This window comes from Typopeltis vanoorti, chromosome 8, assembly GCF_054136105.1.
Source record: "Typopeltis vanoorti isolate ZY-2024b chromosome 8, IOZ_Tvanoo_1.0, whole genome shotgun sequence".
In the NCBI taxonomy this organism is placed as follows: domain Eukaryota; kingdom Metazoa; phylum Arthropoda; class Arachnida; order Uropygi; family Thelyphonidae; genus Typopeltis; species Typopeltis vanoorti.
Window position 1 is genome coordinate 4,834,718 of NC_143556.1, and position 13,444 is coordinate 4,848,161.

At 37.1% G+C, this 13,444-nt stretch overlaps 1 protein-coding gene across 1 annotated transcript in view; it reads right to left on the bottom strand.

Moving 5' to 3' along the window:
* LOC150103691 (uncharacterized) overlaps nt 1–11,030 on the bottom strand; it is a 152,922-nt gene extending 141,892 nt beyond the window's left edge. Inside the window, exon 1 of the mRNA XM_090397053.1 lies at nt 10,826–11,030. Coding sequence (XP_090253179.1) covers nt 10,826–11,030 — 205 coding nt within the window. The remainder of the gene's footprint in view (nt 1–10,825) is intronic.
* Between the last annotated feature and the right edge of the window lie 2,414 nt (nt 11,031–13,444).

Below are 13,444 nucleotides of genomic sequence, written 5' to 3' on the forward strand. Positions count from 1 at the left end.
ACTTCATCTGCACAACTTCTAATGCTGCATAAATCCCAGGCCGGTCAAACCTTAGAATGTTATTCTCACATTCAGGGTGATGTAACAAAAACTGTACAGGTGACATCATCTAGACTAGAGTAAGTAGTTAATCTATGATCCTCCCTCACAGGCTCACTCTAATCACTTTCCCATATACATCGTTTCCGCCTTATGCTTCTTTTCATAATTCATACACAATGACATTGTGCTGGCAACTGTTTTCTCTACTTTCCTTTAAACCTGTAAAAATGCGAACAACTGCTGGACAACATCCATTTATTGTCTGGATTCAAAATCTGTGGAACCAACTTCTGGATATCCAAGTTCATACCGTTCAACTCACCTTCTTCAGAACATCCATCCTGACATGGTTTCCCCCAAACATTACAACTTCCAGCTATTCAAGAAACATCAACAAATTCCCATTTTCTCTTTAACTTCTTGCTCTCACATGGCAATGAAGTTATGAAACCTCATTAGCTAATGAAGCCAAAAACAATCCTAAAGACTTCTTTCGATATGTAGCCAGCAAAAGAAAGAATGATTATGGAAGGATGATATTGATTGGAGAAAATGGTATAAAGACAGCTGTTGCAGAAGGTGTGGTGGAGATACTTAATGAGCGGTTCATAAAGGTCTTTATCTTGTGAATGTCACTTCATAGAGAGATTGAGAGCAGTTGATGATGGGGAAGAGAGATTGACTGTAAGTGAGCAAGAGGTGTATGGGGAGTTGAGCAAACTAGATGTAAATAAGGCTGTGGGACTTGATAATATATCACCACGTATGTGCCAGGGAATTGACACCGGCCTTGACATATTTTTTTAATATGAGTGTTGCAATGGGTCAAGTTTCTAAGGAGTGGAAGGAGGGTAAGATTGTGCAACTTCATAAAGGAGGTGATAGAACTCAAGCAACAAACTATAGGCTATCCGTGTCAGGTGTTGTAGTTAAGTTGTTGGAGAAACTTATGAGAACTAGGATCCAGAATTGGGTTGACAACAATGGTATTATCTTTCATGGACAGCATGGATTTACTAAAGGGAGGTCATATTTTAGTAATCTACTTACTTATTACAATAAGGTGACTGCTTCCATGCAGAGAGGAGAATGATACACAGTAATACACTTAGATTTTGCCAAGGTTTTTGATAGATTATCGCATCATAAGTAGATAGTCAAACTAGAGTGGATGGGGTTGGATATTAGATTGGTACACTGAATTGGAGACTAGCTATCTGATAGGAATCAACACGTTGTGTATGGGGGAGTGATATTCAGGAAAATGAAAGTTACTAGTGTTGTGCCTCAGGGGTCTGTTTTAGGGCCATTGCTGTTTAACTTTTATATTAATGATATTGGTGAAGATATGGATGGAGATATTCAGTTGTTTACAGATGATGCAAAAGTTGTGGCCTTACAAGAAGACTTGAATAAATTGAGTGATTGGGTACGGGAATGCGAGTTCAATGTTGCAAAATGTAAGGTTTTAAAATTTGGAAAACAAAAATGGGATGCAGAATTTATGCTTGGTAAGGATATATTGTCGGAGGTGGAGGAAATAAGAGATCTGGGGGTGATAGTGGATAAGGATCTGAAATTTATGGGACACATAGCCAAAATTGTGAAGACAACACAAAGGCTTCTGGGAATGATGCGAAGGACACTGACTTGTAGAAGTATGGAGATTCTAGTTCCATTGTAGGCTTTGATTAGGCCACACACATGGACTATTGTGCCCAGATTTGGTCACCTGGTTTTCAGAAGGATGAAGAGATGTTGTAAAGGGGTCCAGAGGCAACTGACTAAGGTAGTTTCTAACCTCTGGAATGTTGAGTATGAGGAAAAATTGAGAAGATGCAACTTATAGAGTCTGGTGAACATCAAGAAGTGGGGAGATATGATAGAGACCTACAAGTTAGTAAGGGATTGTTATAGGATGCTGTAGAGGTTCTACAGAAAATAGTGAGAGATCAGGGGAGAACCAGAGGTCATCCCTGGAAGCTGTATAAGGATGGTGTGAGAGGCAGGTTTTTTCATGCAGAGTTATGAATGATTGGAATGACTTGCCTGAGAGTGTGGTGTCTGCAGAGAATTTGAGTGTGTTTAAAGCATGGTGTGATGAGCTTTGTATATGATAAAAGACCGCTAGAGGAGTCTTTGAATCCATGGGGTCTTGGGTATTAATAAATCTTGATTATCTCAATCCATTGTGATTTTGGCTGTTATGATTGTTTTTCTTCCTATGGAATGAAACCAGTATTTCATTTGTCCATCACTGAACAATCACTGGTCTTTGAACAATTTCTTATGCAATTCCTTTTATGATCAGTTCTAGTGATACCAAGCATACATTCTTTCCATACTAAAATGCTGTTCTTATTTTCCTTTAAATTTAAAGTCCATGTTCTGCATCCATATTTTCCATATAAGGAGAATATCCTGGTTAAAAATGATCTTTTTTTTTTTTTTTTTTTTTTTTTTTTTTTTTTTTTTTTTTTTTTAAGGTACAGCAGTAACTGGGTTTTTGAATATCTATTGCATTTTCCCAATTGCCTTCCTGTCAAGTATTGTTAATGTTTTCTACATTTTCCTTGGTTTTTTTTTTTGAGCTATTGGTATCTGTTATTTTAAGCACATATGTTCAATTTTTTCATCATTGACTTTCATTACTTCTGGCTGCACATAGCTATTGAACATAAACTTAAAGAAAACCCAGTTTACCTTTAAGATAATTATGTCATCTGTGAAGCATAAATGGCTTAAATATACTTCCCATTTATGTTCATTTTCTCCTTCCCAATCAAGAAGTTTGAATATTTCTTCTAAACCTGCTGTGAATACTTGGGAACATTGTGTCACATTGTTTTATGCTTCTGTATTTCCACAGTGGAGATGTTTCTATTAAAATGAATTGTTACTGTTGCATTGGGTTGTTGATTTGATGATTTTTTGTGGAGACATCATATGGCTACTCCAGTTAATTTTGTAGCATCTGAAGTGCTAGGAAAAGTTTTATGAGAAAGCTTTCACATTGGGAATCAATAAAAACAAACAAAATGGACCATATTCAAGTTGTTCATCAGATTATTGAATAGTGAAATGAACCAACTCCCAACAGCCAAAAGGACAGGCAGACTTTAAAAGCAACTCCTCTTTGTCCCAAGAATAGTTTAACTTATTCAACTTTAAATGATTTAGGAGCATCATGACTTTTAAAAAAATTTCTCAGTATTAATATTTTTCATTTTTTTTTTTTTTTTGTTAAAAATATTTTGCATTAAACAAATCCGAACACTCCTTTATCTGTAACTTGCTTTTGGAAAAAAATCAGGAGAAATAATTTCTTCCCCCATAATTGTCACCAATAACTGGGTTTATGGTTATGGATAATTGGGAATGAGTGCTGAGAATTGCTGCCATCTTGTTCCTAAATCTGGTAATAGTGTTATGGTCTATGGCGGTTTTTCTGATTTTCGAGATTAAAAAAGTTTCCGAAGAGAAAAAAGATAAAAACTTTACTTGTGTACGATCGACTAACTTGGGAATCAAAATGGAAACAAAAAATTGGCGAAAAAATCGCACACATCACTTCGGGCGTGTGCTTAACACTATACCACACTGGCACGATCTTAATACAATTGATGCGAAGTCATCACAAAGCGTAGTCGTGAAGATACTTCACACTCAAACTGTGTTTACTTACACGTGGACAAAAACTAAAGCAATTTAATTTTTGTTAAGTTTCATTTAATGTTTAAAAGAGTATTGACCGAGGTGTTTCTAAGTGAAAAGTATATTTCAATTTGGTGAGCCTCCGTAACTCATTCGTATGACGATGCCCGCTGGTTGAAAAAAAGAGGTAAAAATCCCATCTAGGATGCGAAGAACGATAATAAGAGGTTTTAAAAGTGGATTGGCAGGATTTTTCTGATCGCAACTGACATACTATAGTGATCTCAATAGCGACCATAATTCCAATTCCTCGTACCCAAAAATCGCATCGCTCTGAAAATTGATGTCACATCATAACATGAGTAATAACTCCCTCTGCGTGAAACTCGAAGTAAAGCTAGCAAAAATTACATTTCAAAATATTCAGTCACTCCTGTTAATAACGCGAATAAGAACCAAGAAAACTACTTACCGAAATGTAAACCTAAGCCGTACTATTATCATCAATAGAGAAAGCAGACTACGCTCTTACAGCCTTTCTTGATATCTGAATTCTTTGAACAGGTGGTATATTTCAATAAGCAATCTGCCACAAATGTAACTAGACCTTGTCTTTAATGCGCCGAGAAGATACTGGTTAGCACAAATGTCATATACCCAGAATATATGATGTAGAGAAACACTAAAATCCTTTACTAAGAAGCAATCTTTTACAACGAAAAGCGCCATAACGATACCGGTCAATGTTATGTTGCCAACGTTTAACAACATGGAAACGTACAGAAGAAACGTTTCTTTTTTTTTTCTCTCTCTCTTTCTTCCCTCCAATTTACATTCTTTCTCTGCTGACTTCGAAATAAAAAAATAAAATACCATAAGAAAGAAATAAGAAAAAATTAAGAAATTAAAAAAAAAAACCATAAGATGACATACATATTTGCTACTGGCCTAGTTTGGCCGAGTGGTTAGCGGATTCGAAATCGCAGCTTTCCAAGCTGCAGAAATGTATGTTCGAGACTCTCTGGGAGATGGATTTAATTGCATTCACTTACTGCAAGGTCAAAGTAGTTTGGAAAAGTTCTATTTCGGATTTTTCCAATTATGTAAAAATAAATGATAAACAGGAAGAACACCTTTAGTCCACCCACGGTACTAACGTATTGTAGGTTTATAACTTTTCGTAAGAAGTTCTAAACTTTCTTTAATGTGAATTAAAAAAAAAAAAATTACGGAAAATTTTATTTTTTCTCCGCGTGCACTGCGATTCACAATACCTCAATACATGTCAGAAGAGTATGTATCACCAATTAATTTGACCTGAACACAGAACCCTCACTTATGTCGATGAAGAAAAAAATTGGGGGGGGGGGGGATGTAAAATAACCTTGAGAGGTCGTGAGGTGCGAGAGATTGTTCCTTCAGGTACCACTTGGCCAATGTCCAGTTTTGTGTATAATTGTAAAAATATTTATGTGGCTCTAAAAGTCCAAATATTTTCACATAAAGTTTACCAAGGTCGAGCCCAGTAAGACCTGTAACTTGTAAATAGTTGTATGTTATATGTAAATAATCCCAATGGGAATTTGTATGTGCTCTATGCCAAATAAGGGAATATTCTAGATTCTAGAAGGTATAGTTTTAAGGCAATGCCTTGCCAATAGTAAAGCAGTATTAGATATGTGAAGAGCCAAAGGCTTCAATTCGGCGACATATAATATAACTTGTTTAAGTTAAGGGATATTACATCCCATATAGTTTCTTAGCCGAATAAGAAACTCTGAGAGTTTCATGCCGAATATAGTAAATAGTAAAAACTATATATAAAGATAAAGATATATAAATATATAAAGATCGGCGATTCCAAGCGTAAGCAAATACCTGGATACTGCAGCACTGATCCCAAAAGGTAGTGCAAGCTGGGGCAACTCGTGGTAGAGGTGGAGCGAGCTCCGATCACTATTCTTGATATTTGCCCATAATGTGAACTTAGCTCCTAGGAACTGTATTTTTGTTCACATTATGAGAGAAGGTCACTACCCAGACCGGTTTCGACCTTTATTGAGGTCTCATCAGTGAGTAGCCAGACCTAGTTATTGGTAAAGCAGTAAAGCAGTATATTTTTAGATTTTTGTAAAGACGTCAAACTTTGTGTGTGTTCTACATGGGAAGCTCAAGGTCAGTGCTGGGTAGACCGATAAAAGCTTCAAACAAATGTCTGCTGCCAGAACGAATAGGATTTAGGGAGTGTAGGAGAAAAACAAAGGAAGGGTCAGTCAGAGAAAAGGATCAAGGGATTTCGCCGAAATGTTCGGGGTTCACATATCTCCGCACAAGGATTCGGAAGTGACTGAATAAAATGCGTGGGCGAAAAGATCGCATGATTGGTTCGAGAAATTTTCGTCAGAGATCCAGAGGTCAGAATCGAGAAGTTGCCAACAGTTGTCCGGCAAATGTAAGCCATCCAGGACGCGATATCGGTTTGAGAAATTTTCGTCAGAGATCCAGAGATCGTAATTGCGAAGTTGCCAGCGATTGTCCGTCAGATGTACGCCATTGGGAACGCGACTTCAAGGGAAAGTATGCCAGACATCTGAAAGAAAGATGACGAGGAGCTGATCTGCCAGGAAAAGCTGATAGTCGATGACGAATCTTCGCCGGGAGCTGTTGTCAGAGGGAAGAAATTGCTCCGTTGATCCAATGCGCATGCAAGCATTCCACAAGCCGATAATCTTCGTCCAAAGTGCGGCAGGACAGCATCTCAAGGAAGCATCAGTGATCCATCGCCGGCGTAAAGAGGGATTGAAAAAACCTGACACAGAACAGAAGTCCAGTTAGAAGCCAAGTACACAGAGGGTAGCAGCTATAAAGTGAGTTGACCCGTTTGTTAAATTTCCTTGAGCTTTCAAGAGAACACTTATTAATGGACTGTGAGTAGAGGCTGATCTAAATGAGCATATTTAAGTTACATTTTTGAGTTACACTATGACTTATTGAAATAAGTCATAGTTTAACTATTTGCTGAATTGGTGAATGCCTATAGAATATTCCCAGCATAGAAAGGAAAGAGCAATTGAGTGTAAAGGATATTGTTTGTGTTCAATGAGTAAGATTTAATAATTTAGTACCAAGTACCATTGCTCAGTATAAATGACTTATGTTGCATTAAGAAAATTAGTTAAATATGTGACATGATTTTGCGTGAGATAATGCAGGAACTTAATTAGTCTATTTATGGGATTTAAGTTGTGATATTTCCTTTTATTATTGAAAATGCAGTTAAAAATGTCTTATTGTGAATTAAAATTTTGTTGTTTGAATATTAAGAGTGTTGCCTGATAATTTAATTCTTTGATGCACTGTTCTAAAAAAACAACCAAGCTTGTGAGCGGGGAAGATAGACAATTAATACGAGATTTAGATAAAGGGATAGCCACGACTGTATATAAGAGTAAGGAATGATATCTACCGAAAGTAGTAATATTTAGTGCCATAAAAGGATTTCCTGAGGCGCAGTCACTAATTCAAATAAATATCTAGAGATCCTTGGTATAATAAAAATAGGAATACTGGAGGTAGAAATAAGGAACAGGAGGATCTAAGTTAAGTTAATAGAGTTGTATAAGGAACAGAGACATAAGTTAAAGAAGTGGGTATTGACGATAAGATATATAATGTATAGAAGAGAGGTATAATAAATAAATTAGAAGGATAATATAGATAAAATAAAGGATTAGCAAAAACAAAATAGAATAAAAACCATTTCGTTTACATAATATCTGTCCCTAAGAATAACGTGAAATACCCACGGATTGTTTTAACTCAAGACAGGTAATTGCTCACCATTCAGTTTAATTTTTAAGAAATGAATGCCGATAAAGAAAGACAGAAACATATATGCTACAGTATTACACACACACACAATAATATACACATACCAACCACTGAATTAGAAACTTGCTTAATACTGTGTTGGATCTCCTTTAGTTCGGAATTACAGCACATATGCGGTTTGGCATGGATTCCACAAGAAATTTCTGCTAAGCCACATAGATTCGTCTACAATATACCAGGCATTCACCAGACAGTTCTTTAACTGGAAGAGGACTTAGCTGTCTGATCTGTTTTGCTAGCATGTCCCATACATTCTCAATCGAATTCAGATCCGGACTTTATGGTGGCCAGAGAAGATGAAAGTCACTGTCAGGCTCGCTGAACCATATAATTCTCGCGTGATGGACTTGATCAGCAACAGTTTCAATATCGATATTGCTGTAAATTTCGAATTCAGATATGCCTTGGAGGACACCGAACCTTCCAGCAATAAAAAGGGACCAATTCCGTATCAACAGAACATGATCCTACCTCAGAACGTTCTGTTTACAAGGCAGGCTGGGTTCATTGCTTCATGGGGCTCCCGCCAAACTCTGCCTACCGTTGGCACCTTCCGGTTTTTCGCAGATATCAGTGGTTAGCATATAGGCATACGACTGCCAACACCGATTCTCTTCAATTCCCTGCGCATATTCGGTGAGTTATGAGTCGGAAGCAGTCTTCATTAAATGCTTCGGCCAATTGCTGCACACAAGAAGTTCTGTTCGTCCTTACAAGCCTTCTCAGACGACAGCAATCTCGTTTCTAAGCAAACTGTTTTAGGACCACAGTTACGCCTTTCAGATAAGCACATGTGGGTAATTTTTCTACTGATTAAACACCCGGGATATCTCAGCTTTTAAGAAACCAGTCAGCTCTGCTAACTTGTTTCTTTTCAAAATCGTGGCTTCAGTCAGACAATAAGTCTTTTATCGAACACCGAAAGATCCTTTATTTTTCCCATTGTGATCAACACTTGACGATTACTGACCAGCAGTATTTTTAGTTACCTGGAACTCGTGGTGACACGCGCGACCAGGTATTTTGCATATACGCTGCGTAAGTGACGTTTTCGTATATCTACATAAATGTTTCTAATTCAGTGGCCGTATGTGTATATATTTCTCATATAACAAAAAAACAATTTGTATAGATTTGTGGTTATTAAAAATGTAAGAGTTCATATAACGGGACTCGGTACTAGATCTATTACTTTTCAACCTTTATGTCAGACTTTGTTAATGGGCTGTATCGTGCCGATGTAATGCTCTTCAGGAAAACCTGAGGAGAACGTGGACGAATGAATGGGGAGCCAGTTTAACTTTACAAAGTATAAATTTTTCAACTCTGGGATCTACAAACAGCAAATTACACGATAACTACAGTAATTAACTTTGATGAAAGTACAGATATTTCGTACCGAAAATCACAGTGCATCAGTGTGTAGAAACAGGAATACAATGTACCAACAACAATCGGTTTACCAATTAAAAACGGTTGCCACGAGCTAGATATTTAATAATGCTGTTTTTGATGTTTACATAAAATGCAACTTCCGAAGCCCTTTTACATCGACCTAACCTGAACCTGAATTTTTTATGTTGTGCCCATACACAAGAGGTTGGCTGATCAACCTATAGCACATTAGTATGGGTAGTGGGTTGGGAAAGGAGCAACTTGTTTACATTTGATTTAAATGACTGTAAATTTTATTCCTTGAATCGGAACGATTGTCTCTCCCCCAAAAGTTTGGGATTCTCATTTTATGTAAACATCAAAAATAGCTTTAATATTATAATATTATTCATTAATATATGAATATCTAGCTCAGAAGTCACCAGACGGATGAGATGAAGATTACCTAGCTCCAGGTAACCGTTTTTAATTGGTAGACCAATTGTTGTATGCACCTTGTATTCCTGTTCTTTGATTTGCTTGTTTCTATACACTGATGATGTTATTTTTACTGTTATTTTTAGTACGAAATATCTGTACTAAAAGTGTTTCATAAATTGCATTCTTGCTATAGTGACATTGTTCACATGATGTCACAACAAATGAACCTAGAGCAGGTTTTTTTTTCCCCTCCCTCCCTCATAGATACTGTGGATGGTTACAGCAAAAACATTTCAAACTATCTTGCAAAGAAAAACGAAATTATAATGGACGGAAGTTGAAAACCAATATTTCTCTTCAAACAATTTTGAACCAAGGACTAGATTAACAACAAAATTGCTCAGTACTTCGTTTTTGAACTTGGCTTTTTGGCTTAAGTACTCTAGTTAGTAAGACGATTTTCGTTGTCCGGTATGAGTCCACTACCTTGCTTTAGAGGCCTGGAAAATTGCCAAAAAGAAATTCCATGTTGTGCGCAAATTTTAATATCAATTCAGATCAGTTTTGTCAACTGAAATCAATGAAGAACCATATATCGATATCACGTACATTTTTAAATTCTGAATTTCATCAAATGTCATTTAATCAAAGCGGAATCATTGCAATGCTTTATTTCGTCATATTTGTTCCCGTTTATACTCTGCAGTCAGACCGAATTCTATTTCGGTCTGACTGCAGTATGGCTCGACAGTTCTGTGCAAGTAAAATTCCGTCCAGAATGACGGACAAAGACATTAAACGACTCGTATTAAGTGCTTAGGCATTTTACGACATGCTCCCCCTAACAATATAATGGGACTTTCTTATTTCGTAAAATAAAACTATTACTGTACCATGACGCAGAGCTTTTTTCTAGATCGCGAAGTAGCTCGGATTTGTTTTTAAATAAAATTCGCATGCACTGTACGCTTCATACGACACAGGTACCCACTCCATGAAATATTTGTTGTGATTACGATTTGCATATTTCTGTACAATAAATTGTTTTTGAATATAAATTCTTCATTCGGGTCAATACAAAACGAAATAATGTTGGGTCTTAATATCCACTATTTCTATATAATTCACGTAGCCGAAATTAATACGGCTTAGTATTGCTTCTTATTAATGACACTGTTTCTTTCATAATGTGATGAAATATTTTTCACACTTTGTCACTCGGTGGACGTACTCTTTCCCTGGCTTATTTTAAACAGGGATGTACCCTCGAAAAAAAAAAAAAATGATCGAGAGGTTATAACATCACCTTGTATGACAGTCAGGATTTTAGCTCTTAACATAAAAGATCAAAGGTTTCCATTATAGTGAAAGCGCAACTTAAGTGTCTTGCAAGAGCAGGAGATAAAGAAGGGAAGCCGTTTACCTTTAGCAGCCGAGAGCTTCGGAGACAGTCCTGTCTGAGTGCTTACTGGGAGGCTCCTCTTGGCAGGGTGGAAAGTGTCGGGAAGGTCATCTGCCAAACTTCTGGAACTCTCCTCTATGAGGGGCTCATTGCGTCCTTCGGGCACCCAGTCCTGTTCGCATGCACTGTCAGGAGAAGGCGCTCTTGCAATCGAAGTGCTGATCATGCTTCTCTTTTCGTCCACATCATGCGACAAGTCAGCGAAGGCTGGCTGGATGTTAAAAGCAGTCACGTGATCACGGGATGAGTCAGCAAAGGTAGGAGTAAACTCCATACACCTGTGTCACCTTCTGTAACTTTTCCTGTTGGGGTAAACGGATACAAATTATGTATGCACACAATAACGGTATTACGCGAGACATAAACACAATAGAAAAACTAGCATTATAACAAGGAGAATTCTTATGTAACTACCCAATGAAGTTATTTCAGAAATGCGCAGCTCAGTGGGGGTGAAGAACAGGGGGAAGAGCAGATGTCAGTGTGTTTACAAACTCGTTGGACAGTACGACACTCCCGAGCTAGATCGTCACGAGTCGTTTTGTTTGTATTTGTTTCTGACTGGTCCAGCCACTTCGCTAAATGTTAAGTGAAAATGGAGAGAAGAAATCAGACAATCTGGTCTCCAGACGGGTCCAGCTAAAATAAACCATTTTCCCCACCCACGAGTCAAGATTAGCTACACTGCCCAAGCAATTAAGCACTGATCATATATCAAGGTTTGCTTAAACCACAGGTAGCGAGTAGCCGAAGTGTGCTCCACTTTGAACGCCAAATGAACACAGTGACTGAAACATCTTTGCAGATACTGTTTTTAGACAATTAATATACAAAACCTAGTAAGTTATAGGCAGTAATTCTCGAACGAGTTCAATGTATTGTTTCAATTTGTCGAAACGCCATATGAACTAACATGTGCTATTAAAAGCAACAAATACACGCATTTATTAACATAGGTAGACAGTTCACATAAAATATATAAATATACAATTACATATCACTCTAGGAGTGTTTTCTCTTAAACCCAAATCCTCAACTTTAACGCACCGAAGCGGGAAATTATTCGTTGTGATCCATTATAAATACAGCGTTTCTCTTCACAGCTACGCTATGGTTAAAATTATTATTATAATTTTAACCATAGCGTAGTTACATAAACAAGAGCTTCCATAACTCAGTCAAATGGATGATATCCTTTGACTATAAAGACCTGGGTCTGAATCCAGTCTAGGACAAGAACAACCTTGATCTGGAGACTTTCCAAGTGAAGGTGAAAAGCCTTAATATTAATAGAAGGTTTTTCATCTTGCAAACCAACCAGAAGAACACAAGCAACTGGCAATTCTAATAATTAAAGTTCTTGATAGGGATAACTCGAGCATTGGTAGCTTGGTTGGTACAGACGAGTCTTATGGTTGAAAAGACCCTGGTTCGAATCCCGTCTATAAAGTCTGGAACCTTAATCAGGTCTTTCAATCAAATAATGAGTAGGCTGTCTCATATGATGGTAGAAGGCTTTTTCTCCCGAAAACTCGGGTTTTTCGTCCCTGAGAACACACAGATAAACTTAGGACTCGACCCGTCCTAAGGGACGGATGGGTTGAAGAAGGAAGGATTAACTCCCTACCAGGCATTAATTAGGTTTAAAATAAAATAATCTAAATGGCCGTGACAGGTCACTGAGGCTAACAAAAGTAAAATGGGCCTTATGGCAAGCATCGTTGCTGTTTCCATAATGCAAAGCAGAAGAAAGACTGTTATAGATTTAATTATAATTTGCTAACTAGATTAGAGGGCTTTTTTACTAAGAAAGTTCAATTACGAAAAATACAAACTTGCCAATATGAGATTTCATGGTATTCGAAAGAGGGTTTTTTCTTAGTTGAAATCATCATTAACTAATATAGTTTTAATCGTTTTAATCACTGTTACTTCTATTGTCTTTTAGTTTGATAACTACTAGGAGATTGCAAGAAAGCAACAGTTGTCAGGACAGGAAGCCATGTCTTTTAAGACGATCCGAATACAATTTTTAAACTTTCAGACTCCATTTGATGTCAACAAATCAAGTCTGGAAAAAAAAAAGTTTTTTTCTTGCATACTTGCGACTATTATTTCATTTCTAAGCTTTGAGCTACGGACATTTTGCGCAGTTTGTGTACCCATAAACTGCGCAAAATGTATTTGTCAGAACACTTCACATACAATTTAATCCCCTCACGTAGAATTTCCTGAGTTCGTACGGTATCTGTTAATATCAGTGCACCAAATTAATCTCCCCCCCCCCCAATCCCTAGCTTTTCGAGAAATGTATAAACTGGTTCCTTCTTTCTCTCTTACCACTACACGCGGCAAATGCATGTTATTAGGTTGTGACTTCTCGTAGTGGGAGGAGGGGTTGATAATTAATAACCAAATAAATTGAATATTCTAAGCCAGCGTTTCCCAAACTTTTCCTACGACGGAACACTTCACAAATCCTGAAATTTTCACGGAAAACCTTGGTTATTTTGTAATGTATTAATTAATAATGAATTGTTAATTTAGCTGCTTTTTTATTATTAATTAATCATTAATTAA